Below are 26,048 nucleotides of genomic sequence, written 5' to 3' on the forward strand. Positions count from 1 at the left end.
CATAAATAAACTCATGTTCTTATCTTAACTCATAGGAAATACATAATAAGCAATTCATAGTCGCTAGGCACAAATTTATTGCCCTCTTTTTTTGTTGATGTTTCTCTTCAATTCTTTATCATTGGGTTTTTTATTCCACTGAAACAGCTACTGCCACATCAACATAATTTTCAAAATTCTGCGGGTCTTCCCACGATAACCCCACTTGCTCTGATGACCTGTAAGGCTTTTTGTAGGCAGAATAGTGCATTGCCCAAGCCGTATTTATGGTGATGTATATTCTGTTGATGTTAATGACTAGACTGGCTTCTGAAGTCACAAGAAAGCAAGAGGTACCTCAGGCAACCACACAAGAAACAGGTCTCCAGAAGTGGATAAGTGCCCGTACCCAATCAAAGTTATCCAGTAAATGAAAGAAGAAAAGCGGCTCTTTATCAACTATCTATAAGCACAGGCATTGATGGTAGGTATTATCATATATTAAAGATATAATATTAGTAATAATGTCAAGACAATACTAACAATAAAGGCTAAAAGGCCTGAGCTAAATATTTTATGTAAGTTTAAACAGTTAATGTACATTTAGTCTCGTAACAGTCCCACGAGATGACCCAATACAACTTGTGGTTTATGCATTAAGTCCTGACCCCTTAACCTGCCTCTCCAGCGCTAGACGGGTCTGGCACGCAGCACCCGACTGACTTCTAGTTTGGCTCCGGCCGGTACAGAAAGCTTCAGCTACTGGGCCACATTTGGCTTCCACTGAGTCAGGGTCTAAAGGGGAGACCTCCCATCACAACAAAAAGAATAAAATACCTCAGGGTAAGGAAGTGAAGGACCTATATAAAGAAAATTACAAGGCCTTTCTGAGAGAATTGGATGACGACATAAGGAGATGGAAAGACATTCCAGGTACATGGATTGGAAGAATAAACATAGTTAAAATGTCCATTCTACCTAAAGCAATCTACAGATTCAACGCCATCCCAATCAGAATCCCAATGACATTCTTTACAGAATTAGAACAAAGAATCCTAAAATTCATATGGGGCAATGACCCCGAATTTCTAAAGCAATCCTGAGAAAAAAGAACAAAGCTGGAGGCATCACAATCCCTGACTTCAAAACATACTACAAAGCTACAGTAATCAAAACAGCATGGTACTGATACAAAAACAGGTGCACAGATCAATGGAAGAGAATTTAAAGCCCAGAAATAAAACCACACATCTATGGACAGCTAATCTTCGACAAAGGAGCTGAGGGCATACAATGGAGAAAAGAAAGGCTTTTCAACAAATGGTGCTGGGAAAACTGGAAAGCCACATATAAAAGAATGAAAATTGACCATTCTTTCTCACCATTCACCAAAATAAACTCAAAATGGATCAAAGACCTAAAGGTGAGACCTGAAACCATAAGGCTTCTGGAAGAAAACGTAGGCAGTACACTCTTTGACATCAGTATTAAAAGGATCTTTTCGGACACCATGTCTTCTCAGAGAAGGGAAACAATAGAAAGAATAAACAAATGGGACTTTATCAGACTAAAGAGCTTCTTCAAGGCAAATGAAAACAGGATTGAAACAAAAAAACAACCCACTAACTGGGAAAAAATATTTGCAAGTCATATATCTGACAAAGGCTTAATATCCATAATATATAAAGAACTCTCACAACTCAACAACAAAAAATCAAACAACCTGATCAAAAAATGGGCTGGAGACATGAACAGACATTTCTCCAAAGAAGATATACTGATGGCCAATAGGCACATGAAAAGATGCTCATCATCGCTGATCATCAGGGAAATGCAAATCAAAACTACACTAAGATATCACCTTACACCCATTAGAATGACAAAAATATCTAAAACTAATAGTAACAAATGTTGGAGAGGTTGTGGAGAAAAAGGAACCCTCATACACTGCTGGTGGGAATGCAAACTGGTGCAGCCACTACGGAAAACAGTATGGAGATTCCTCAAAAAATTAAAAATAGAACTACCATACGACCCAGCTATTCCACTACTGGGTATCTATCCAGAGAGCTTGAAGTCAGCAATTCCAAAAGTCCTGTGCACCCCAATGTTCACTGCAGCATTATCTACAATAGCCAAGACGTGGAAGCAACCTAAGTGCCCATCAACAGATGACTGGATAAAGAAGAGGTGGTATATATATACAATGGAATACCACTCAGCTGTAAAACAGAACAAAATCATTCCATTTGCAAGAACATGGATGGACCTTGAGGGAATCATGTTAAGTGAAATAAGCCAGTTAGAGAAGGATAATCTCTGTATGACTCCACTCATATGAGGAATTTAAAAATGTAGACAAAGAGAACAGATTAGTGGCCACCAGGGGAAAGGTGGGGTGGGGGGTGCGCACAAGGGGGGAATGGTGCACCTACAACACGACTGACAAACATTAATGTACACCTGAAATTTCACAAGAGTGTAATCTATCATTAACTCAATAAAAAAATGGATTAAAGACTTGAAAAAAAAAAAAATAAAGGGGGGACTGCCCACTCACTCTTGCTTTCTCTTCCTCCTCTTCCCTATGACCCAGCCTGTGAGAGGCTGGGCTTAGTCCCAGCTTCCTGCAAGAGCAATGTCCCCATCTCCCCCATCTGTAGGGGACAGAGGGGACAAGTGCAGTCCTGTTCTAGGCAGGCTGGAAGGCAGCCTCTGCCCCGAGGGCTGAGTGTTTCCTGGGGAAGCAGGCCGCTTTCACCAACAGCCAGTTGCAGAAAGTCAATCTGCCGAATGGCCAATTCCTTGAATAAGCAATTTACTAAACCACCAGTAGGCTGACTTTCCTTTTTTCTTTAAGCTCTCTAGCCTTAATTGATCAGTTTTTATTCTGTCTTCATAATAGTATTAGAGGAAATGCACTCTGCCCTGCTCCTGGCTGCTGCAGAGCTGAGACAGAGGTGGAGCCTGGGGGACAATGGGAGGGGGCGAGGTTGAGAGGCCCTTGTAGAACTTTCAGTGGACTGATTTTCTGGGAATTGACCTAGAGCCACTTCCAGGTGTCCATAGGTTTCTCTCCAAAGGGAACAAATGAGGGTTTGTTATTCCTAACACGTCTTTAAGAGCATTTCCTTCAGCATGACAAGTTCACAAAAATTTCCATCTGCACACACAGAGGAAGTGTGTGAAGACAGGGCAGAGGCTGATTTGTGGCGATGTGGCCACAAGTCAAGCAATGCAGGCAGAAGCTGGCAAAGGCAAGGCTTGATTCTCACCTAGGGCCTCCGGAGGGAGCACAGCCTGCCACATCCTAATGTCAGTCCAGTGGTACTGATTTCAGATTTCCGGCCTCCAGAGAATGTGAGAGAATACATTGTTGTTGTTTTAAGACACCAGATTTTGTGGTAATTTGTTACTGCAGCTCTAGGAAACTAACACACCATCCTTGACCAGCACTGCAAACCAGGGAGCTCCAAGTACCAGCACAGACCTTGCTCTGCAGCCAGGGATTTCTGCATTTGGGGCTATCAAAGGAGAAAGGCTGAAACACACCAGCTGTCATGTGGGACATGTGCATAGCCACAATTTCCACTTTTTAGTTAAACCAGACGGTACAGCTTTCTCATTACTGTCCAGCAGAATTAGAGGTTTTTGTTTTACTTGAAAAAAGGGATATTTCTTTAATATAACGAAGACTTTCTATCATAAACCAACAGCCAATATCATATTTAAAACAGAATAGTTAGGCATTCCCACTAAAGTGAGAAAATAAGAAGGCCACTATTCCCACTATTATCTTATTTCCTCAATTCTGAGATGCACTCCTAACATTTCTGATATTGGAATGTGAATTACAATACATGCATGTACATTTCATATAGTAGCCTCCAAAAGCTATTATTAAATCAATAGCATGTTCTTATGCTCAATGGTCTTAGAATCAAAGAAATATGGTATTTAATGGTTTTGGAAATTCTATCATATTCTATAACACAAACTAGAAATATGAGATAATTTAAAAAGTAAAGAAAAACAGATTATTTGCAGATAATATCAAAACTCTAGTCGATTCAAGAAGATTAACTGAAAAACTCTTAGAACCAATATCAGTTAAGGAATATGGCTAGACATGGGAGAAATATACAAAACACAACTTCCTTATATGTAGCAGAAAAATACTATAATCTTAATAGCAAATAAAACATTCAAAAAAAAAGAGAGAAACAACTGGGAATAATCTTAAGAAATGTGAAGAGCCTATATATGGAAAAGTACAAAACTCTGCTGAGGAATATATGTCTTAAATAGGATACACCAGCCCCAAATGTGATGGTTGAATGGTTTATAAATGCCAATTCGTGTCCAATTAAGTAACAGTGTAGTGTACCGCAAATTCTAACGAGGTTACGGGCAACAAGCAGTGGGTACCTGACAAAATGATAATCTAAAGTTCAAGTGCAAGAATAGGCAGGCAGGGATGGCCAAAATATTTTTTAAAAAGAAGACAGCTACGCTAATTAAATCAAGGCAGAACTGGTATAATACAAGAATGGAGCTACAGACTAACAGAGCAGAACCACATTCCCCTAAACAGAGCCTCGTGTGTGTGGATCCAATGCACGACAGGGAGCCAAAAGCAGCCGTGTTGGGAAGAAGGGTTAGTCAACGGATGGAGCTCGGCCAACTGGTTAGCTTTTGGGGAAAAAAAATCTATTTAGAGCCTTACCTTACATTAATAAACGAAAATAAATTACAAATGGGTTAAAGAATTAATGATAAAGTATTTTAAATAAAACACTAAAAAACAAAGTCAGTGTGTACAATTTGACTTGTTTCATAGCAATGGAAGACATCACAAAGGAGAAAACTGACATCTGTTCACTTGCAGATAAATTTCTGTACTCAAAAAAGTGATGTAATGTTTGAAAATGTTCACAGTGAAAAGTTAATGGGGCTGGCCCGGTGGCTGAGTGGTTAAGTTCGTGCGTTCCGCTTCAGCCGCCCAGGGTTTCACCAGTTCGGATCCTGGGCGCAGACACGGCACCACTCATCAAGCCACGCTGAGGCGGCACCCCACATGCCACAACTAGAAGGACCAACAACTAAAAATATACAACTATGTACCGGGGGGCTTTGGGGAGAAAAAGGAAAAATAAAAAAAAAAATCTTTAAAAAGTTAAAAAATACATTAATAAAAAAATGAAAACAGACAGGGAATCACAGCGACAACACATACACAGGACAGCGTTCATGGGTATTTATGTATGGAGAAAGCCCACATACTTAGATAAGACAGCACATCCAGACACAGTGCTCACATGGGCCAGCACTGTAGTTTACCTTTTAGTCCTCACAACCACACTATTACTGCCCCCATGTTACAGAAGAGGAAACTGAGGCAGACCAAAGCAGCAGAGGTTGTTCAAGTAAAACAGCCAGCAATCGGGACTCAGACTCAGGCACTCTGGCTGCAGAGCGGGTGCTCTGGCCGTGACACTAAGCTGTCCCCACCCACATGGCAGTCAACAGAAAGGCGATTCACGAAAAAGGAAGGACAAATGCCTGTCGAACATTTGGGAAAATATTCAATCACACTAATAATTAAAGACACGAGAATGTAATAGGATTTACGTTTTCATTCATAAAATTAACAATTGAAAAAACAAAATTACTTAGTGCTAGTTGGGGACTCCACGGCTACACTACGTCACAGTCTAACCTGGGACTCTAGGAATTCATTCTGGTCCCCTTCAAAATGTTTTCAAATAGGATTAGGTTACCACCACCTCCCTTTTTAAACCCTTTAGTGGCTACCCATTGCTCCTTGGATAAAGGCCAAGTCCACAAGGAGGCCTGCAGGAGGCCCCCACACCCTCGCCAAGCCTACCCTACCAGACTACCAAAGGCACCTTCCATCCTGTTTGCCCAACAACCTCAGAGCACTCTTGCAGCCTCGAAAAAGCCAACTCACACACTGTTTTCTCCTCCAGTCTTGTCCCTGTACCAGAGGGCAGAGGGCACGTAAACCTAGGAAGCTTTCTTCATAATCCTTATCACTATTTGTAGCTGCACGTTCACATTATCATTTGATTAACTGTGATGTCTGTCTCTCCTGAGCAAGTACGAGTCTTGTACCCCCTCAGCCCAGCCCAGAATTTACAATTCTACTTTGGCTATAGAAGGCACTCAGCAATGAATTTGTCAAATGAATATACATTAATCATTGAATGAAAGAAAGAGGAGGAAGAAAAGGAACAAATGAGGCAAGGAGGAGAAACAGGAACTCCACCAAACTGATGGGTTCAACTTTTTACAAAGCAATGGGACAACAGGTGTCAGAAGTCTTAAATATGTTCATAACCTCAGTTAATAGTCAACAATCATTATTATCAATAGTGTAATCCTATTACTATATAGTTACTAATAAATGTAATTAATAATAAAATCACAAAAATCTCCCTTGAGGAATTTAAAACCTAGTACAAAAATTTATGTTGGCTATGCATTGTTTACAATAGCAAAAAACTGAAAACACCTTTGATGTCCAAAACTGGAGGCACGGTCAAGATTCTGGTAGTCATAATTATACAACACATAAAAGTGTTATTTACAGGGGCTGGCCCCGTGGCCGAGTGGTTAAGTTCGCGTGCTCCGCTGCAGGCAGCCCAGTGTTTCGTTGGTTCGAATCCTGGGCGCGGACATGACACTGCTCATCAAACCACGCTGAGGCAGCGTCCCACATGCCACAACTAGAAGGACCCACAACGAAGAATATGCAACTATGTACCAGGGGGCTTTGGGGAGAAAAAGAAAAAAAAAAATAAAATCTTTAAAAAAAAAAAGTGTTATTTATAGAGCTAATGCCATGGAAGATGTGTGGTTCATAATAAGTGGAACATAAAATTGTAAATAGAGAACAATTTCATCTTTGAGGAAGAATATGCCTAAGTGCAGCTAGCTGACCACCCAGCCTAGAACTACGCCTTCCTCTCCGAGAGCCCTGATTCTGTCCGTGTTCCTCTGAGAAGGCCAGGCTCCCTCTCCAGACCAGAGGGAGGATGGTGACTAGTCTAGTGACTTGGTCTTGGCAATTCCATTACTCTTGCTAATAATATATGATACAACTCTGGCCAACAAAACACAAAAAGAATTCTGCCAGGGACTTTTCTGTGACAAAGTTTCCTTGCTGTGAATGAGTGATGACCTGAGGATGGCAGAGTGGAGGGCTGGGACACTGCTGAGCTGCTCAATCAACCACCCCAGGAACTGCCCTATCTGTGCGCTAACCAACACAGCATCGCACGAAAGACACCAAAATGTTAATGAAGCAGGGTTACCAGTGATTTTATTCATTTTAATAGTTTTCTACAATTTTCAAGTTTTCTATAATAAAGCATCTGATATCCCCAAAATAGGTTAAAAAGTTGCTAAAAACAAAAAGATAAATATGTATTGCATGAATCTTGCCCTTAAGAAATTCAAATCTAGTAATGGAGACAGCCATGTAAATAAACGATTAAAATATGATGTGATATAACCTAATGAGATACTGCCTGATAGCTCTCAGAATGGCTAAAATAAAAAAACTCACCATATCTAATGTTGGTGAGGATATGGAACAAGCAGGACTCTCACCCACTGTCAGACGGAGTATAAAATGGCACAACCATCTTGGAAAACTTTGGCAGTTTCTTCTAAGGCTAAACATACAACCACCCTGCAACCTAGCAACTATACTCTCGGGTATTCACCAAGGAAAATGGCCACAAAAACACTTCTACAAGAATGTTCATAGAACCAGGGGTAGAGAGATGGGGAAAGTGGGAGTTGTTGTCTAATGGGTACACAGTTTCAGATTTGCACAATGAAAAAGTTCTACAGATGTTTCACAATGTCCACATATGTAACACTACTGAATTAAAGTTGGTTAAGATGGTAAATTTCAGATTGTGGGCTTTTTACAATAAAAAAAGAAGAAAAAAAAATGTTCATAGAGCTTTATTCTTAATAGACCCAAACTAGAAACAACCCAAATGTCCACCAACTGACGAATGAATAAACAATTGATGTATATTCATGCAGTGGATACTGACACATGCGACACACAAAGTACATATTGTACAATTCCATTTATATGAAATTTTAGGACAGGCAAAACTAATCAATGGTGACAGACATCAGAATAGTGGTGGCCTTTGGGAATAGTGGTGACCAGAAAGGGGCACGAGAGAACTTTCTGGGGTGATGGAAATGTTTTATTTTCTTGATTTGGATGGTGATTAAATAGGTATATACATTTGTCAAAATTCATTGAATGGTACATATAAAATATGTGCTGCTTATTGTACGTAACTATATCTCAGTAAACAAGAGTCTTAAGGAAACAGTAGGATAAGGGGACTGGAAGAGGCAAATTCAGCATCGTGGCTACACGCCGAGGAGCTGTTAGCGGAAGCAGTGTGCTGCTTTAAACCAGAGCGGGAGCCACAGACAGACACTGTTTCATGCAGCAATGTATGCAAGTGCTAACAACATTAAAATTATGAGAATTATACATACATTTGAATCAGTTTTATGGAGCAAGCTTCGATATTCTGATAAAGTATTTTAAAAAGGAATAATACATGATACATACACTAAACATCTTTAAAATAAAACATAGACCTTTATCTAATTCAAACTGATTTTATTGAAAACATTACACAATACTTTTATGAAATATTTTGTGAAAATCTAAAATAAAACTGAATATTAGCTTTTTAAAGTAATATGTCAAAAAGCAAACTTAAAATACTGGAATACAGAATAAAGAAAAAACATTTTAAAGCTTACAAGCAAAGGAAGAAATCAAAAAGGACAAAGTTTGTCTACAGAAAAATGAAAAATGAGGTTTTATATGTTTAATGATAAAGCCAAAATTAGATGGCAGACAAATTGGAAAAATATTCACAGCAAATAAAGTTTTTTGTCTGTCTTTTAGAATGAGCACATTATAAAATTATTTTCAGAGAATTTGTATAATTTACTTTAAAAAACACGGTAAGTGAATAGAACATTGAGAATTTAAAAAACGAAAATAAAACAGGTTAATAAGCATACACAAAAAGAGTTCAAAGAATCATAACAAAAACTGCAAATTAAACCTAGACACCATTTTTCAATGTAGCTAAGATTTTCCCTTTTTGTTGAAACACCTAGACTTGGAGAGGGCAGGCTGAGAGAGAGGCACGGCGATGGGCAGGTATTGCAGTGTAAACTGGTACTCGCTTTTTAGGAAGCAAACCAAGACTAAGCACTAGAAGGGGCTGTTGGAGCTGGGTGCAAGTGGGGCCAGGGCGTTGAGGGGTCAGTGTGGAGGTAAACAACAGCCCTCTTACTTCAAGTCTCTATTGGTATGAAAACTACTTTTTCGTGTTAAAAGAAGAAACAAAAGGGTATTCTGTTGGGGGTTGGATGTGGCACAGGTAGGGTTCCTGAAGATAAGGCACAACAATAACCAGAAAGACGGACGTGCTCTGTGGGGCCTCAGATCCGGGTTTGGGCCCTTCCTGAGAGACGGTGAAGACCAGCACTTGAGCAACCCCCGTCCTGATGGAGAGAACACGCTCTGGGCCGCTGGTCTCCTGTCCAGCACCGCCAGGCGCCCTGAGGCAGGGCAGCTTAGCCCCAGGGAGCAGGAGCGGGTGCGGGAGAAGCACCTCGAGGACAGCCAAGGGAAAGGCCAGGCGCAGATCGGCATGTGGAACAGGGCTGCATCGCGGGGAAAACCAAACGACGACGAGAGAGAGATATATATAGTATATTTTATTTTACTTTATGGCTATGACTGTAAAATCCTAAGAAAAGTCAGGAAGGAGTCATACGCTGAGCTATTAGCAGCTCTAGCTCTGGAGGGCAAGATGAGTTGGATGGAGAAGGGTCTCATTTCTTTTATAATTTTCTAATTTGGATTTTTTTTTTAGCCTTTCTTGAGTGTTTTGGTATTTAAAAAGAGAAAAAAAATTTAAGTTCACAGGGCTGGCCCCACGGCCGAGTGGTTAAGTTCGCGTGCTCTGCTTTGGTGGCCCAGGGTTTTGCCAGTTCAGATCCTGGGCGCGGACATGGCACCGCTCATCGTGCCATGTTGAGGTGACATGCCACATGCCACAACTAGAAGGACCCACAACTAAAACATACAACTATGTACTGGGGGGATTTGGGGAGAAAAAGCAGAAAATAAAAAAGAAGATTGGCAACAGTTGTTACCTCGGGTGCCAATCTTAAAAAAAAAAAAAAATTTAAGTTCACAACCCTAGGTCCCAGAACTCCAGTCAAAGAATGCACTGTTACTTCTAAAGGGCTTAGAACAGTGCCTGGCACACTGTCAGTGCTCAAGGAAATGTTTTAAAAATAACTACTCTAAGGAAAAAGACTCAAACTATGGAAAAAACCTTAATATACAACCTATCATACTTCAGAAAGGTTTGAGGGGAATGTAACATCTCACGGGGTGGAATTTCCAGGTGGCTTCTCCTTGGGGCCTGACCCTTGGCTTCCGCAGGTTCAGATGCTCCTGGGGAGAGAGGCTCTGCCTTTCCGGGATGGACCCGCAGTACTCGAGTTTACAGACATTTACAGTGAGAACTGTATTTATCATGCAGATTGGAATCCTCATCAACACGATGTCAGCATTTTCTCCCTGTGGGCAGATTTTCATTCATTCATTTAATAAACATTTATTGAGCACGTACTATGTGCCAGGCATTGTCCTAAGCCCCGAGATACAGTGGTAAACAAAACAAAAATTCCTTTCCTCATTATTTTCATGAAGCAGGCATTCTAGTGAGGAGAGACAGGCAACAAACAAACAAACATACAACGTCAATTGGTTGTAAGTGCTAGGAAAAAAAATAATGCCAGTTAAGGGTGGGAGGTAGGGAATACAAAGCAAAGAGCCCCTCTGTCCTCAAGCGGCTCTCGGTCTAGTGGAGAACCTACCATTAAACAGACAATTACCAACCAGAGATCAAACCCACAATAGGGTTGTGCTTGGGTGTTTCCGTGAGCAGAGAGGAGGTCTAACTCACTGATGGAGGTCAAGGAAGGCTCCTGGGAGGAGAAGCAAGACCTGAATCCATAAGGAAGTCAGTCAGATGAAGCAACCAGGAAAGGGAACCCAAACAGCAGATGAAAAGGAAAGGTGTGGAAGGGATAAAGAGCAAATGATGGATGTCACCACAGAATAATGATGTGGGGATGGACAAACAAAACCAGTGGATTCAATCCAGTTGGAAGGTTCTGGAAAGAAGTGGGATACGAGCGCACATGCATACACATACACATGCACTTGCGGTAGTCATCTGCTGTTTTTGCCTGCTTAGTACCACTGTACTTCCCCATCCCACGTGGTTGTGGAGGGGCAGTTCACTCCTTCATCGCAGGAGTGAGCCTGTGACACAGACCTGTCCAATCATGGTATCTCTATCTCCTTGTCCACAGGGCTTAGTTTACAATGCTAGAAGAGAGCTGTAAGGTCACAGGCGTGCGGCTGCCAGTAGTCAGCCTTTTCAGTATGTGTAGAGAAAACAGGAGAGAATGAGGCCAACAAATAAAAAAAAGAGAAAGGCAGGGCTCAGAGAATCCTCATGACATCACTGCAGCCTCACGATCCAACCAATACCCAAAGCGCATCTTTGGACATCCTAGTTAAATGATCAATGGGAGGAAAACGCTTCATTGCTCAGGTCAGTTTACATTAGGTTTCTGCCATTTGCAACTAGATTAATAGACCCTCTTTTTGGGAAACAGCTTCACTGCGTGTGTAGAGGTGGTGGGGTACAGAGGGAAAGGGAGGATAGATCATGGCAGAGGGTTTCCCATTAAGTTAGGTAAAGATGGTGAAACAGGTGGCTTCAAGGTATCTGACAGGGTACAGAAGCAGCAGCGACAGCTCCTTGGGTGGAGGAACTATGGATGTGGAAGTCACCGTCCACGTGGATGGATTATATGAACCTTGTGAGTTTATACAATAATCCACTCTAATAATCCACTATACAGCCCTAAATCATCTTCAGACAGAGAACCAACACAGAATAGCTGATCAAAAACACCAAGAACATCATCTGTTTAAAACCAGCTTACTATTCCCACATTAATGCACATCAGTCACAGAGCTTTCTCAAATATTTAATTTTGCGACAAACTTCATATTTTGAACTTTTATCCCTGATACCAAACAATCATCCATTGTTCGCCAGAAAACTTAACTCAGGCAGCTGGACCCATTATGGTCCAAGTCGAACAGATGTTAAAGCAAAAGAAACTGCTGTATCTCAAGAGATCAGTACAGAAGCCCCAAAGCTCAGATCCTCTTGTTCACATATTTGAAAACTCTAATCAGTTGGTCACAGAAAATAATACCAATCTTGATCTGAAACATAGCTAGAAATCTGTAATCCACGAATCAGAAAGACGCTCATACTACAGTCTGGTATAGTATAAAAATAGCCAGCTTAAAGGAGCCTTGTGTATTAACCAGCAGGTCTCTTTTTGGCAAAAACAACAATACTTCAAAATTTTTTCTTCTTTCCACAGGCATTTACTGAATACCTACTGTGTGCCCACGATCCCAGCACTGTGTGCCCATGAGCCTTTCCTTTTTCTCTGGGTGGAAAAGGCCAAATCTCGGTTCGCACCTGGACAACACTAGGCAAAATGTAAAATAAAAGATAATTTATCACTAGACAAGTTGAGATGTTATTCTCGCAGCAAACACTGGCCTCTAAACTCTGTTTATGCCTCTCTTCCCCCACTACACCAGGTTCACATTGCAAGGACTGCAGCCACTGAGAAAAGGAAAGACCCAAAACCCCACAGAGCCTGAGGGCCTGGGGTCAAGTTCCAGCTCTGCCATTAACTAGTGTTAGGATCTTGGCCAAGCCTCACCTTCCCCATGTGTAAAATGGGGATAATACTTACTTATTGCACTGAGTTGCTGGAGGGATCAAATAAATTAGTGTATGTAAAGTGCTTGGTACAGTGTCAGGCACATAGAAAATGCTCAATAAAGAGAAGTTGTAATTAATAGAATCAAGTGAGGCCTTAACCTCTTTCCAGCTCTAAAATTTTATAAGGTCTACAGTAGAGACATTATGGGTTTTGAGACACCCTCTTCTGCCCCTCCCCCCCCAAGTCTGCTTTATCATATCTGGCAGAATAACAAACAAGCAAAACAGCAAAAACCTCCCTTTCTTCTCAAGCAGCTGTACCAATGGGAAACTTCAGCAAGGCAGCAAGTTCAAGAGCCTGGGTGCTGTGCCCTTACTAACAATAGCTAGACACTTCATATTCTGACAACGACCTTGCAAGGTAGATATAATTATCCTCATTTTGTAGATAAGACCAAGTAGGAGTAGAGAGGTTAAATAACTCACTCAATGTCACACAACTGGGAAAGGGCAGACCTGATTCCAAAGTTCATGCTCCCTTTCCACTCTATTCTCCTGCCTTCCTGTACAGCAAGCACTAAATGTTTTGTTAAATAACGAAATCATGAAAAAGATACGTCAGGATCTTTGAAACGATGGGAACGCCTTCTTTGGTAAAGAAAGAAGTTGGCATCATCACTCACATTTGCTCGAGAATTTGATGCTCCTGCGTTCTCTGCTCCCAACGACCTGTTCTAGCAATCCGGCCTCCCTCTCCGGCAACAGCCACTGTGTAGGCCTCTGTGCAAATCTCCTCCCTCAGCAGCTTAGGCTCTGCTCCCCCAGCTAACCGCGCGCTGGGACGCCCCCACGCTGCATTTAAAATCCAATGACAGGTATCCCTTTTTGAAAGGCAAGTTTCCCAAACTCTGACAGCAACACGGAACACCTGAGGCACGCTTACCCTCTAGTGGGGCCCAAGAATCACGCCAAGCAGATGAAGGAAGGGGCGGTGACGCAACTAGGCCTCCTGCAGCAGGGCCAGCCCAAGGCAGAGCGCGGCGGCCGTGACCCCGCAGCCGGCTCTCGGCGGCCGCCGCCTACGCCTCCCCCGGGTAAGGCACGCCAAGGGCGGCGGGATCATCCCGGGGATGAGGCGCGGGCCAATGCAGCTAGGGCGAGAAGGCGCAACAAGGCGCGGACCTGGGCGAGTCCCAGGCGCCTCGCTCTCCAGTCACTCTTTGAGGCGAGGGAGTTGGCGAGAGGAAACAAGGGCCTTTGGTACCCAGCTGTTCGGCTCCGGCTGGCACGAGCGCCAGAGCATCCGTGCGCAGCGTCAGCCGCCCACAGCCGCGAGCACACACGCACCCCAGCACACGGGCCCCCGCTCCCGCCTCCCAGCAAAGCTGCCCCCCACCCCCCGCATCCCCACCTGGCCCCCTCGGAGCCCACCGGGGCGCCCCCGGCCCCCCCTCCCAGCAGCGCCCGAGACTGGAGAGGCGGCGCGAGCCGGGCGATCAGGACGGGAAGGTGATGGCGGAGAAGGAAAAAGCCTCTTACCGGGTCTCCTAATTCTGTGGGATAGAGCCCGACACCAGAAGCTGCCACTGCCGCCAGGACCCTCCCCCCGCCCTCCCCCACCACGTAGCCCTCTCTACCTTCGGTCGGGAATCAATGGCCCGGTCGCGGATTGGTGACATCATTGGCGCGCCGAGCGTGGGAGGGAGCACCACGTGATTCCTCTCTCTTTTGTTTGCGTCTTAGTTAAGCAGGGTTTTTGTTGTTCTGTCTCGCTTGGGTTTTTTATTGATCTGTTAATGGCGTTGTTATGGGCCCGGTGGGGAGTAGGTACTTGGGTTTGGGATGCTGCATTTTTGCTCATGGCCTTGAGTCAACTCCTCAGATATTCGAAACGTGGCTGGGCCGGAAGGCCTGAGATGGTACCCATCTCTTTTTTTTTTATTTTATAAAAGGACCTCAAGGTGGGGCCGGCCTGATAGTAGTGGTTAACACTCTTGGCGTTCATGGGCTTTCAGATCCCAGGCGGGACCTACACACCACTCCTCAAGCCATGCTGTGGCAGCATCCCACATATAAAATAGAAGAAGATTGGCAAAGGTGTTAGCTCAGGGACAATCTTCCTCACCGAAACAAAAAAGGACCTCAAGGACACAGAATTAGTTAATAATACACTATAATTAGTAGTCCTTGGATGGCTTGTTTAAATTAATTTATTTTAAAAATGATATATTGAACACCCTTTTTAACTTGCTACCTCACTACCCCAACCCAAGAACTAAAATATTACCAGTAACTTTCAACGACTTGTAAGGAGTCCCCTCCTTTACCACTGCCACCCCCTCAGAAGTAACCTCTATCCTGATTTGTGTTTACACAACTCTTACATTAATTTCTTTTCACATTTATATGCATTATTAAGCAATATATTTTTATTAGTTTTGTGGTTTTGAACTTTCATCTAGTGTTCTGGACTTTTGTTTTCACAAACATGTTACTAAGTCTCTTAGTCCGTTCAGGCTGCTCTAACAAAATACCACAGATTTATAAACAACAGAAATTTATTTCTCACAGTTCTGGAGGCTTGAAGTCAGGGTACCAGCATGGTCCAGTAAGGGCCTTCTTCCTGGGGACAGACTTCTCCTTGTGTGGTAGAAGGAGCTGGGGATCTCGGGGGGGGGGGGGTCTCTTTGATGAGAACACCAATGCTTTCATGAGGGCTCCACCCTCATGACCTAAGCATCCTCCAAGGGCCCCACCTCCTAACACCCTCACACTGAGCATTAGAATTTCAACACGAGGTTTCTCAGGGGGCACAAACATTCAGACCACAGTGCTAAGATTCATCCTTCTTGTTGAGTAAAGTTGCATCTCATTCATTTTTGAAGCAGAGTACCTGAGGGTTACTGTAGATATTCAATAAGAACATGATTGCCTTTCAACCTTGTTCTCAACACAGACAGATGAATCTTGTCAATTTGCTCTTTTTCTTTTTTTAACCTCAGGGATGACTCAGGTCAGGAGGATTTGTGAGCTTGTTTTGGAGAAGAAAGAGAACACCTTTGGGGAGGTTTCCATCACCTGGATGACCAGCATCCAACTGCCATTACTGCCCAGAAGTCAGATTGCCCATGGGATACTGTGGAGTGAAAGAAACACGGATGACCCCTTTGTTTCTCTGAAACTCCTCCCGCCAAGCCCTTTAGCTCTATGAAACCCCCTGCTTTCTTCTCTTGTTAAGGTGGATTTGAGAGAACCCATCCTCCCACCTTCTTGTTTTGGCCAATTCAAATAAAACTTTTCTCCATCTCCAAGCACTGATGGCTCAGTGATTGGTTTACTTCTCTTGAGATTAAGAGGTTTGGTATCATTTTCACTGCTGCATAACAATCAATTATGTGAGTGTACCATAATTCATTTATCCAGTCTTCAGCTGCTGAACATTTATGCAATTCTGGGTTGTTGCTATTTCCAGCAGTGCTGCTATAAGCATTGCCTTTTGTTGCTCACTACAAATGTCTCTCTTGGGTATGTTTACGTAAGAGTGGAATTGATGGGTCTTGCATAGGTCAGTGTTCAACTTTGTATGATAGTGCCAGATATTTATTCAAAGTGGTTATACTAGTTTACACTCCTCCCAGCATCCATATCTTCTCTAATGCTTCAGACTTCTTGATTTTTAGCAATGAAGTGGGAGTTAAATGGTGTCTTATCCTGGCCTTATTGGCATAACCCTGAGGTTGAGCATATCTTTTATATTTATTGGCCATCTGCAGTCCCTTTTCTGTGAAAGGTCAGTGTTCCAGGTTGGAGGGATTTCAAGGCAGATGAAGGGAAAAGATATGACCATGAGGTGGCAGTAGCACACATAGCTTTATTTGGGGGAGCTTTGACAGATTTGCATGTGGGCAAAGTCCCCCACAGAACTAGACAATCCAGAGACAAATGGGTGGGGGGCATCCAGAAGGAGAGAAGGCAAGGATATTCCCAGATGTTTAGGTGACGTTGCTCAGCAGCCCAGCAGGAAAATCTTTGGATCAGAAAGCTCCAAAGGACAGCAGCCGCTTGGGGTCTTTACAAGCATAGAATTTATCTTATTATCTATGACTAGCAAGTCTTGGGTACAGTTTTGTGAAGTATGCAGAGCAGGCAGGCAGCTCTAAATGGCTAAAAATCTGCTTACTGGGGCTATGTCTAAGACAACTGGATATGTGAAAATTTGAGTTTGGTACCGGTGGGCTTTTGACCTTTTAAGGTCCCAGCCTGCTGTGAAGAAATAAACAACCTAGGGGCCAATATACAGAGGCCATCCTTGGCTTTTTTTTATAATAGTCAGTTCCTGGCTTTTGCCCATCTTTTTTTTAGTGGATTGTTTGTCAAATTCTTTATATACTCTGAGCACTAATTCTTTGTCAGTTATGTGTGTTGCAAATTTCTTCTCTCATATATGGCTTGTCTTTTCACTTTCTATTTTGATAAATAGACGTTCTTAACTTTGAATTTATAAATCCATTTTTTTCTGTCCTAATATGTATTAACTTATTCTTACTTCTAAAAACATTTAGTTTTGCTTTTGACTTTTAAATCCTTATTCTCTCTAGAATTTACTTTTATTTATGGTGTGAGGTAGGGATACGATTTTACTTTATTACATACAAATGCCTTTTTTCCCCCAGATTTGTTGACTAGCCCCATCTTTCCCAATTGATCCATCATGCCAAATTGGTCATATATCAACATTCCATTTATGTATGGGTCTGTTTCTGAGCTGTCTCTTCTGTTCCACTGAACAATTTGTCTATCTTAGTGCCACCACTGCACTGTTTAATTACCATAGCTTTATAAAAGTTCTTGATTATTTGGTAGGGAAAATCTTCCTTATTTTTCTTCTTCATCTTCTGTCTTGGCTATTCTTGGTCCTTTGTTTTTCCATACATATTTTAGAACAAGAACACACATACATACACAATCTGTTGGGATTTTAATTGGCATTGCATTGAATATATAGATCAATTTGGAGAAAAATGACATCTTTGTGATTCTGAGTCTTCCAATTCATGAACAAGGGATGGCTCTCTTTTTTGTAGGTCTTCATTAATGTCTTTCATTATTTTTTGTGTCCAGATCTTGCATATCTTTTGTTGGGTTTATTCCTAGATACTTTGTAGGTTTTGTTGCTGTTGTAAACGGTGTCTTTTAAAATTATGCTTTCTATTGTAATAAATTGGACTTTGCATATTGATATTGTATCCAGCCATCTTGCTGGATACAATAACTTGTCTTTGATTCTAATAATTTGTCTATTATTCTTTCTGTTTTGTTTTCTTTTTTTTGAGGAAGATTAGCCCTGAGCTAACATCTACTGCCAATCCTCTTCTTTTTGCTGAGGAAGACTGGCCCTGAGCTAACATCCATGCCCATCTTGCTCTACTTTATATGTGGGATGCCTACCATAGCATGGCTTGACAAGTGGTGCCATGTCTGCACCTGGGATCTGAACTGGTGAACCCCTTGCTGCTGAAGTGGAATGTTCAAACTTAACAGCTGCGCCACCAGGCTGGCCCCTATTCTTTCTAATAATTTGTCTATTGATTCTTTTGGATTTTCTCTGTAAAGAATCATTATTTGAAAATAATGCCAGTTTTTTTCCCCCTCCTGTAAAGCTCTTACTGCCTTTTATTTTTCTTAAATTATTATACTGGTTAGGCCTTCCAGTACAATGTTAATAGAAATGGTGATATTTTCTTGACATTCTTGACTTGATCCTGATTTTTGAAAAGGAAATTTAGAATTGTTTTTGTAGATTTTTTTTGATAAATAAATTTATGATGATGTTTTGGTAGGCTTTTTGTAAATCCCATTTGTCAGATTAAAGAAATTTCCTTTTATTTCTAGTTTACTGAAAGTTTTTTTTATCTTGGATATTAAATTTAATCAAAGTTTTTCTACATCTACTGAGATGATCATGTAACTTGTGTCTCTTTTTAATATGTTAATATGATGAATGACATTTATAGATTTCCTAACATTAAATTATCCTTGCATCCTTTGACCATAAAGTGTTATCAATTTTATATGCTACTGTACTCAGTTTATAGTGTGTGTAGGATTTTTGCATTTGTATTAATGAACAACATGGACTTATGGTTTTTCTTTCTCATTCGTCTTCATCTGATTGGGTTTCAAGGCTCAGAGAATGATATAAGGAATATTCCCTATATTTATATATCCTTTGGAAGGATATATCTTTGGAAGAATTTGAATAAGATTGGAATGGTCTTTCCCTTTGAGTTTCAGTAGAGTTCACCTATAAAACTGTCTGGGTTGGGTATTTTCTTTGTGGGAAGATTTTTAAATACTGCTTTCATTCCTTTAGTATTTACGGGACTATTCAGGTATCTTATTTCTCCTTGAATCAGTTTAATAAATAGTATTTTCTATGAATTTTTCCATTTCATCTAAGATTTTAAGTGTATTGGCATAAAGTTCCTGATAGTATTCTCTTATTTTCTTAATCTCTACTGTATTTTTGTAGTTATTCCTCTTTTTTCATTTATAATATTACTTGTGGTAGACTGTATTATTGTTCCCCAATTATTTGCTCTCCTTCTTGTAAGAGGACTATACATTCCCAACTATTGCCATGTGATTTGAAGTACCTCTTGTGTGAGGAATATCTATACCCACTCAACTGACAGTGGGTTTGATCACAATGACGTCACATCCGAGCAGAAACTTTAAAAGATATTGTGTGTGTTTCCACTAGGTCTCTTGCTCTTTTCCCTCTTTAGAGAATGGCATGTCCTTATCTGGGGATTCCAGAATGGAGACGCTGTCTGGAGGAGAGTCTAGCAGTGGACCTGGAGTCAACACATACAGCAAGCAAAAAGTAAACACTGAGATTTGGGATTTTGTTAGTTACCACAGCATATTATAGTGAAAACTGACTGACAAATTATTTGTCTATGACTTCTTTTTCCTTAGATAAATCATTGCAGAAGTTTGTTTATTTTGTTGGTCTTTTCAAAGAACGAACTTTTGGCCTTGTTGATTTTTTTCTATGACTCTTTGGTTTTTAGTTCATTTTCTATTTCTATCTATGTTCTCACAATTATAATCTCCTTCCTCTCACTTCCTTTGAGTTTATTCTGTTGTTTGTTTTCTACTTCCTAAGTTATGTGCTTAGTTCATTAATTTTAAGCCTTTTCCTCCCTCCTATAAAAAAGTATTTAAGGTAATAAATTTCCCTTGAAGTACTATCTTTCATATCCCACAAGTTTTGATATATACTGTTTTCATTACCATTAAGTTGTAAAATGTATTTAAAATTTTATTATGGTTTCTTCTTTGACTCATTAGTTATATAAAAAGCATATTTTGGGGCCAGCCCTGGTGGCTTAGTGGTTAAGTTCAGCATGCTCTGCATTGGTGGCCTGGGTTCAATTCCTGGGTGCAGACCTACACCACTTGTCAGTGGCCATGCTGTGGCACCAGCCCACGTACAAAAAGAAGATTGGCGACAGATGTTAGCTCAGGGTGAATCTTCCTCAGCAAAAACAAAAAATCAAAAAACAGCATATTCTTTAATTTCAAAATCTATGGAGACTTTGAATTAACTTCTAACATATTTGCCTTGCCATCAGAACATCATTTTGGTAGTATTTTTCTTTGAAATTTGTTGCTATTTGCTTTGTGGGCTATTTTATGATCTAATCTTGTAAATGTTCCATGTGTGCTTGAGAAGAATTTGTATTGTCTCATTGGGTGCAAAATTAATATATATTCATTAGTGCAAGATTGTTCATTTTGTTGTTCAAATACTCTGTATCTTTGCTGATCTGTTTTTTTTGTCTGCTTGAATCACCAGGCATGTTGAAAAATCTTCTACAATGATGATAGATTTGTCAATTTCTCCTTGTAGTTTTTATCAATTTATACTTTGTATATTTTGAGCATATTTTAATTAGGTGCTTATATGTTTAGCATTGTGTTATCATTTTTGGTTAATTAAATCTGCTATTATACAGTTGTTATCCCTTTCTATCCCTATAAAGCTTTTTATCTTAAAGTTTATTTCATCTGATGTCAACCTAGCCAAATAAGCTTTCTTTTAGTGAGTGTTTGCTTAGAGTATCATTTTCAATCCTTTTACTTTCAACCTTTCTAAGTTCTTTTGCTTTACGTGTACTCATGTATACAGGGGATTTTTTAGAAGTCCTAACTGACAATCTCTGTCTTGTAACTGTCAATTTTCATCCACATGTGTTTATTGTAATTCTTGATAGATTTGGACTTTGATCCTATCTAACTTTTTGATTTCTATTAGTTCTATGTTTTGTATATTTCTGGCTTTTTTCTTTCTTACTTTCTTGCTTTTGGATTAACTGAATTTTTTTTTAACCTTGTTTCCTATTCCGTATTTTTCTTTCTAAAGATTTGGAATTATTATTTTGGTTTTTTAGTGGTTACCCTTGAAATTTATCATGCATTTTGACTGAACAAGGTCTGAGGTTTAAACACTACATTGATATTCCCCTCTAGGTAGTACAAGAGCTTTAGAATAGCTCTTTTCTTACTCCTTCTGACTAGTATAGTACTGTTGTCTAATTTTTTGGTTCTATCTTTTCTTTTTAACTCCACAAATTAGTCATTGTCATTTTATTCTACACAGACAATGTTTATTTGGGTTTATATACAGAGAAAGAAGAAGAACCAATATGAGAATGCGTTTACAAACTAGCTGCCGCTAAGTGTAACTGGGACAGCTCAGTCTTATGGGATTGTCCGCCATGATGCCATATAAAGTGTGTCTCAGGAAAGTCTGCATGGGGGAATATTTTAAAGATATTTTCAATCACTCACTAAACTGTCTTGAGGAAAGAAGAGAGCAATTTTCCTACTGACTCTTGTTTTCCCTCTGCCATGACGGTTAACTCCTCTGCCCTTTTGTGTTGTGTATGTGTGTCTCTGGTATCTGATGGCTCAGCATCAACTGGGTAGCCCCAGGGCAGGAAGAAAGAGGTCTATGGTGTTGGTATGGAGTGAGGCCTGTTAGTGTGTGCCTGCATAAAATGGTTGGAGTCTATGCAGAGTTGGTCCCAACAGTGGTGCCTGGAGCTGGCATTAAAAGTCCTGGAGACAGGCAAGGCCAAGAGAATCTGAAGTGGAGCATATGATGAGGAATAAAGAGGGAGAATGTTCTCAAAAGAAGTAACAGCATTTTCAAAGCACAGATATGGGACAAAGCACTAGTCCTTCAAGGACATGCAAGAATAGAAATTGCTCTTCAACTGGGGATTCCCTTTATGTGAACTCTTGTAATGTATTTTTACTTCTATGAGCTTTGTCTGTAATCTCAAGAATTTCAGGTTGGATATACATGAATTTGAATTCCTAACATTGAGAATACTTAGAAATAGGTGTAATAGGCTACTGGGAAAAGGAAAAGGAGGTTTGTGGGCATAGACATTATTGCTGTGATAGTTTGGGAGAGAGAAAACTAAAGCAAAGAAAAGTCTTTGGGATGGTCTATCTTAGCGTCCCTGTCAGGAATATGTTAGGACATCTAAGAGAGCCAGAACAGAGTGGTCTGTTAAGTTCTGATGGGTTCGCCAAGTTATTACTGGCAGAATTTTACATTTGAGAGAAAGTTTGAGAAATATTTCTGGGTGCTGTTACTTAAGAGTTTCCCTTTTCAGACTCACTGAGCTGGGTAGAATAAACAAAAATCATCCAAAGACATTTCAAACCAGATTGTATGAGATCAAGCCTCCCATCAAAACAGTTAGAAACGCTGGATAAAATATTTTTAAAATATCTGTTTGGAAGCATTAGAAAACTACCAAGACAGCAAAGGACCTAGGGGTCAAGATATTGGATAAAAGGGAATCTCATAGAGGCAAGACCAACATTTGGCCCCACTTGAGGTATTTGCCAATACTAACATCAAAGTTGAGAGGATAAGAAGCTGAGCAGAGCTTTTGGAAGTTTCAGAGGGGAGACCATAAGTGGAGTTTAGGGCTCACCAATGAGAAGTGGTCCTAGTAAACATCACAGGCTTACAGTTGGGATCCCCAAAGGGCAACCCCTAGGAGTAAGGATGAACCAAAATAATCTAGCTCTCACAATGATTGAAATCCAGCTTGAATCAATTCAATCTTAGGTTTATTCAAATGGTTTGCACCTGCCCTAACCGCTCTTATAAACAAGAATAAATCCTCTCCAGTAAATTATATTGTTCAGTATCTCAAATTATCTCTATGATTTTTCATACACTATGTCTAGCATTTAATGAAAAATAGGCATGCCAAAAAGAGAAGACTTTACCAAAAAGTTGGAGACAAGATAGATAATAGAAAGACTTACAGAAGATCCAGATACTAGAGTTATCGTACACAGACTTTAAGATAACTGTGACTGACATGTTCCAGAAATTAAGTTCCAAGATGGACAACTTCAGGAGAGAACTGGAGACTATAAAAAAACAACCAAATGGAAACTTAGAACTGAAAAATGCCATGACTGAAACTAATAACCCAATAGATAGGTTTAACAGTTGATTAGCAAACACAAAACAGAAGAAAGCAGGTATAGTAATGCCAACATTACGTAAAGAAGTCTTTAACATAAGAAGCAAGATAAAAAGAAATAGAGGACTATTTCATAATGATAATGGTGTCAGTTCACCAAGAAGATATAACAGCATAAAATTGGCATATACCGAATAAAACATCGGAATATAGAAAACAAAGAAAATTGACATAACTAAAATAAGAAATAGAGAAATCCTCAATTATAGTAGGAGATTTCAAGATACCTATCTCATTAACTAGAAGACGATGAAGACAAAGTGACGTTTAGGTAGGTGTTGTTCTGCTACAATTGCAGAGTATACACTTCAGGTGCACACGGAACATTTACCCAAACTGACTACATATTAGACCGTAAAGCGACTCAACAATTTTCAAATGATTGAAATCAAACAGTGCATGTTCTCTGGCCACAATGGGACTAATTTAGAAATCAATAACAAAAAACATAACTAACATATCCCCAAATATTTAGAAACTAAGCAACACACTTCTAAATACTGACGGATTAATGAAGTCACTATGGAAATGAAAAGATATTTTGAACTAAACATATTGAAAATATCTAAGCTTATAGGGTGCAGAAGAGCTGTGCTTAGAGGAAAATTTTTAACCTCAAAATTGATAATATATCAATTCGAATATAGAATATAGAGAGAAATAGCAATATATGATATGGTAGGGGAGGAGGACATGTTCTCTCCCCAAATGGGGGTTCGTCTGGCCAGAGAACGAATTAAATTCACATGAGACAGAATAGCAAGAGAAAATTAAACAAAGCTTGAATGAGGAACCATGGCCCGGGGCCTTTCTTCCCGAAGGAAGAAAGGGCACCGAAGAAGTGGGGTGCACATAGTGGTTATATAGCCCCAAACAGGGTGTTTCACATGTGATTGAAATGTACCTCCCACAATAGTCACAAGATTGCCCTGTCGGCACAGTGCTTGATGGACACAGCAGGTAGTGGTCTGCTGTCTCAGAGGGCGTAGCAGGAGGCAAGTCGATTGTCTGGAGCTGGGCGGTCACAGGTGAGCTCAGCAATCAGTTCCTAGCCTAAGGAAAGATGCTTAATCCTTAAGGAATGCCAACGTTGGGAGGGGGAGGGAAGTCAGTTACAGGAGGTTACCAGACTAGCACAATAAAATGCAGATTTTAAGTCCTTGCCTTTGGTATTAATTAAGGGTTTTTAGAGAGAAGGTCATCTCCTTTCTTCTTCCTGGTACAGAGAGGGAGGCAACTTTTACAGATAGAGATTTACTAACAAAGGGCAAGTTCCATTCCTCAGAGCCTCCTCCCTGTCCCAGTTTATCAAAAGCAATCAACCTCAAATAGTCCTGATACCAAAGAGACGTATCTTGGGGTGGCCAATTCCAGGTCCCCACAATATAGAAAAAAGAAAGGCTGAAAATTAGTGATGCAAGTATCCATCTTAAGTTAGAAAAGGAACAACAAATACAGAGAAAGTAGAAGAAAGGAAATAATAGAGTAGAAACTAATGAAATGGAACACAAGTTTACACTAGAAAGACTCGATAAAAAGCACAAGTTGGTTCTTTGTAATGACTGATAAAATAGAAAAGCCCTGATAACACCTCAAGAGTAAAAGGGAGGAAGCACAAATAGCCAGGACAGCAAAGGGGACAAAGCTATACATTTTCAAAAGGTCCCTAGAGATCTCATGTGCAACTGAGGTTGAGAACTTCGGTGATAGGTGATCTTACCGGGGCATTGTTGGAGAACCCACAGTGTTGATGCCTTTGGATGTTTTTCTCTTAAGCTCTTTAGATTCCCCAGTGAAGAATCTTCCAGTTTCCTGCCTCTAGGGTGTAAGCCTCATTGATAGCTTTCTAGAAATTGAGTAGAGGAAGAGGGCTGAGGTGTCTTAATATTCAATAAATAAGCTTTCCCTTTATCCTTCTGCTTTCAGAACAGTAACTCTTACCCTCAGCTGGATCTGGTGACCCGAAGCTAGACCCCTTAAGTTTTGCTTTCTTCAGAGAATCAGCCCAAGTCTTGCACTGGCGTGGGAGAGGGGCCGACACAAGAGTGCACCGGGAAGGAGGAAGACTGCTGCTTCAGCTATTTCTCAAATAGACTTTCAACCGATCTTCCTAATTTTAGCCCCACTTTTATCCTCACTTCTGGAGCTCCCCGATGCCATAAAATGCTGACCTTTGGGGGCTTCTGCAGTGCATATCAGGTTCCTTCTCACATGTAAATATTTTTTTGAAGTCTGTCACTTATCTTTGAACTTTGCATATGGTGTCATTCATTGTTTAGAAGTTTTTCATTATAATGAGGTCAAATCTGTCCATCTTCCCTTTTCCTTTGGTTGTGTTCCAATCACAATTTATTAAATGAGCCTTCCTTTCCTCACTGATTGGAACTGTCACATTCATATACATAAACTACCATAAACTAAATATCCATGTATACATGGTTCTCTTTCCAGACTCCATTAAGTTCCATCGATTTTTGTAGATTCCTGTACCAATACCTTACTGTTTTAATTGCTATACAATAAGATTTTTCAGTATCTGGCCAGTTGAGTACTCCCT

The 26,048-nt window shown here is 40.5% G+C and overlaps 1 protein-coding gene and 1 long non-coding RNA gene across 16 annotated transcripts in view; both read right to left on the reverse strand.

Moving 5' to 3' along the window:
* ADAR (adenosine deaminase RNA specific) overlaps positions 1–14,628 on the reverse strand; it is a 44,552-nt gene extending 29,924 nt beyond the window's left edge. For 4 of the 15 annotated variants that reach the window (XM_070496957.1, XM_070496954.1, XM_070496952.1 and 1 more), the window contains exon 1: positions 14,445–14,551. Coding sequence is in view for 9 of the 15 variants with exons in the window: in XM_070496941.1 (XP_070353042.1) it covers positions 14,543–14,587 (45 nt within the window). In the remaining 6 variants the exon portion in view is untranslated. Of the gene's footprint in view, positions 1–13,848; positions 14,243–14,444 lie in introns of those variants that run through there. The other 11 variants (XM_070496943.1, XM_070496950.1, XM_070496939.1 and 8 more) reach the window with 6 other exon arrangements.
* Positions 7,964–13,717, reverse strand: LOC139041956 (uncharacterized). The gene is made up of 3 exons (XR_011498028.1): positions 13,589–13,717; positions 12,572–12,663; positions 7,964–10,657 (listed from the first exon to the last, which is right to left on the reverse strand). It is a non-coding gene; the product is annotated as an uncharacterized lncRNA (long non-coding RNA).
* Positions 14,629–26,048: the final 11,420 nt, after the last annotated feature.

Source organism: Equus asinus, chromosome 25 (genome assembly GCF_041296235.1).
Source record: "Equus asinus isolate D_3611 breed Donkey chromosome 25, EquAss-T2T_v2, whole genome shotgun sequence".
In the NCBI taxonomy this organism is placed as follows: Eukaryota; Metazoa; Chordata; class Mammalia; order Perissodactyla; family Equidae; genus Equus; species Equus asinus.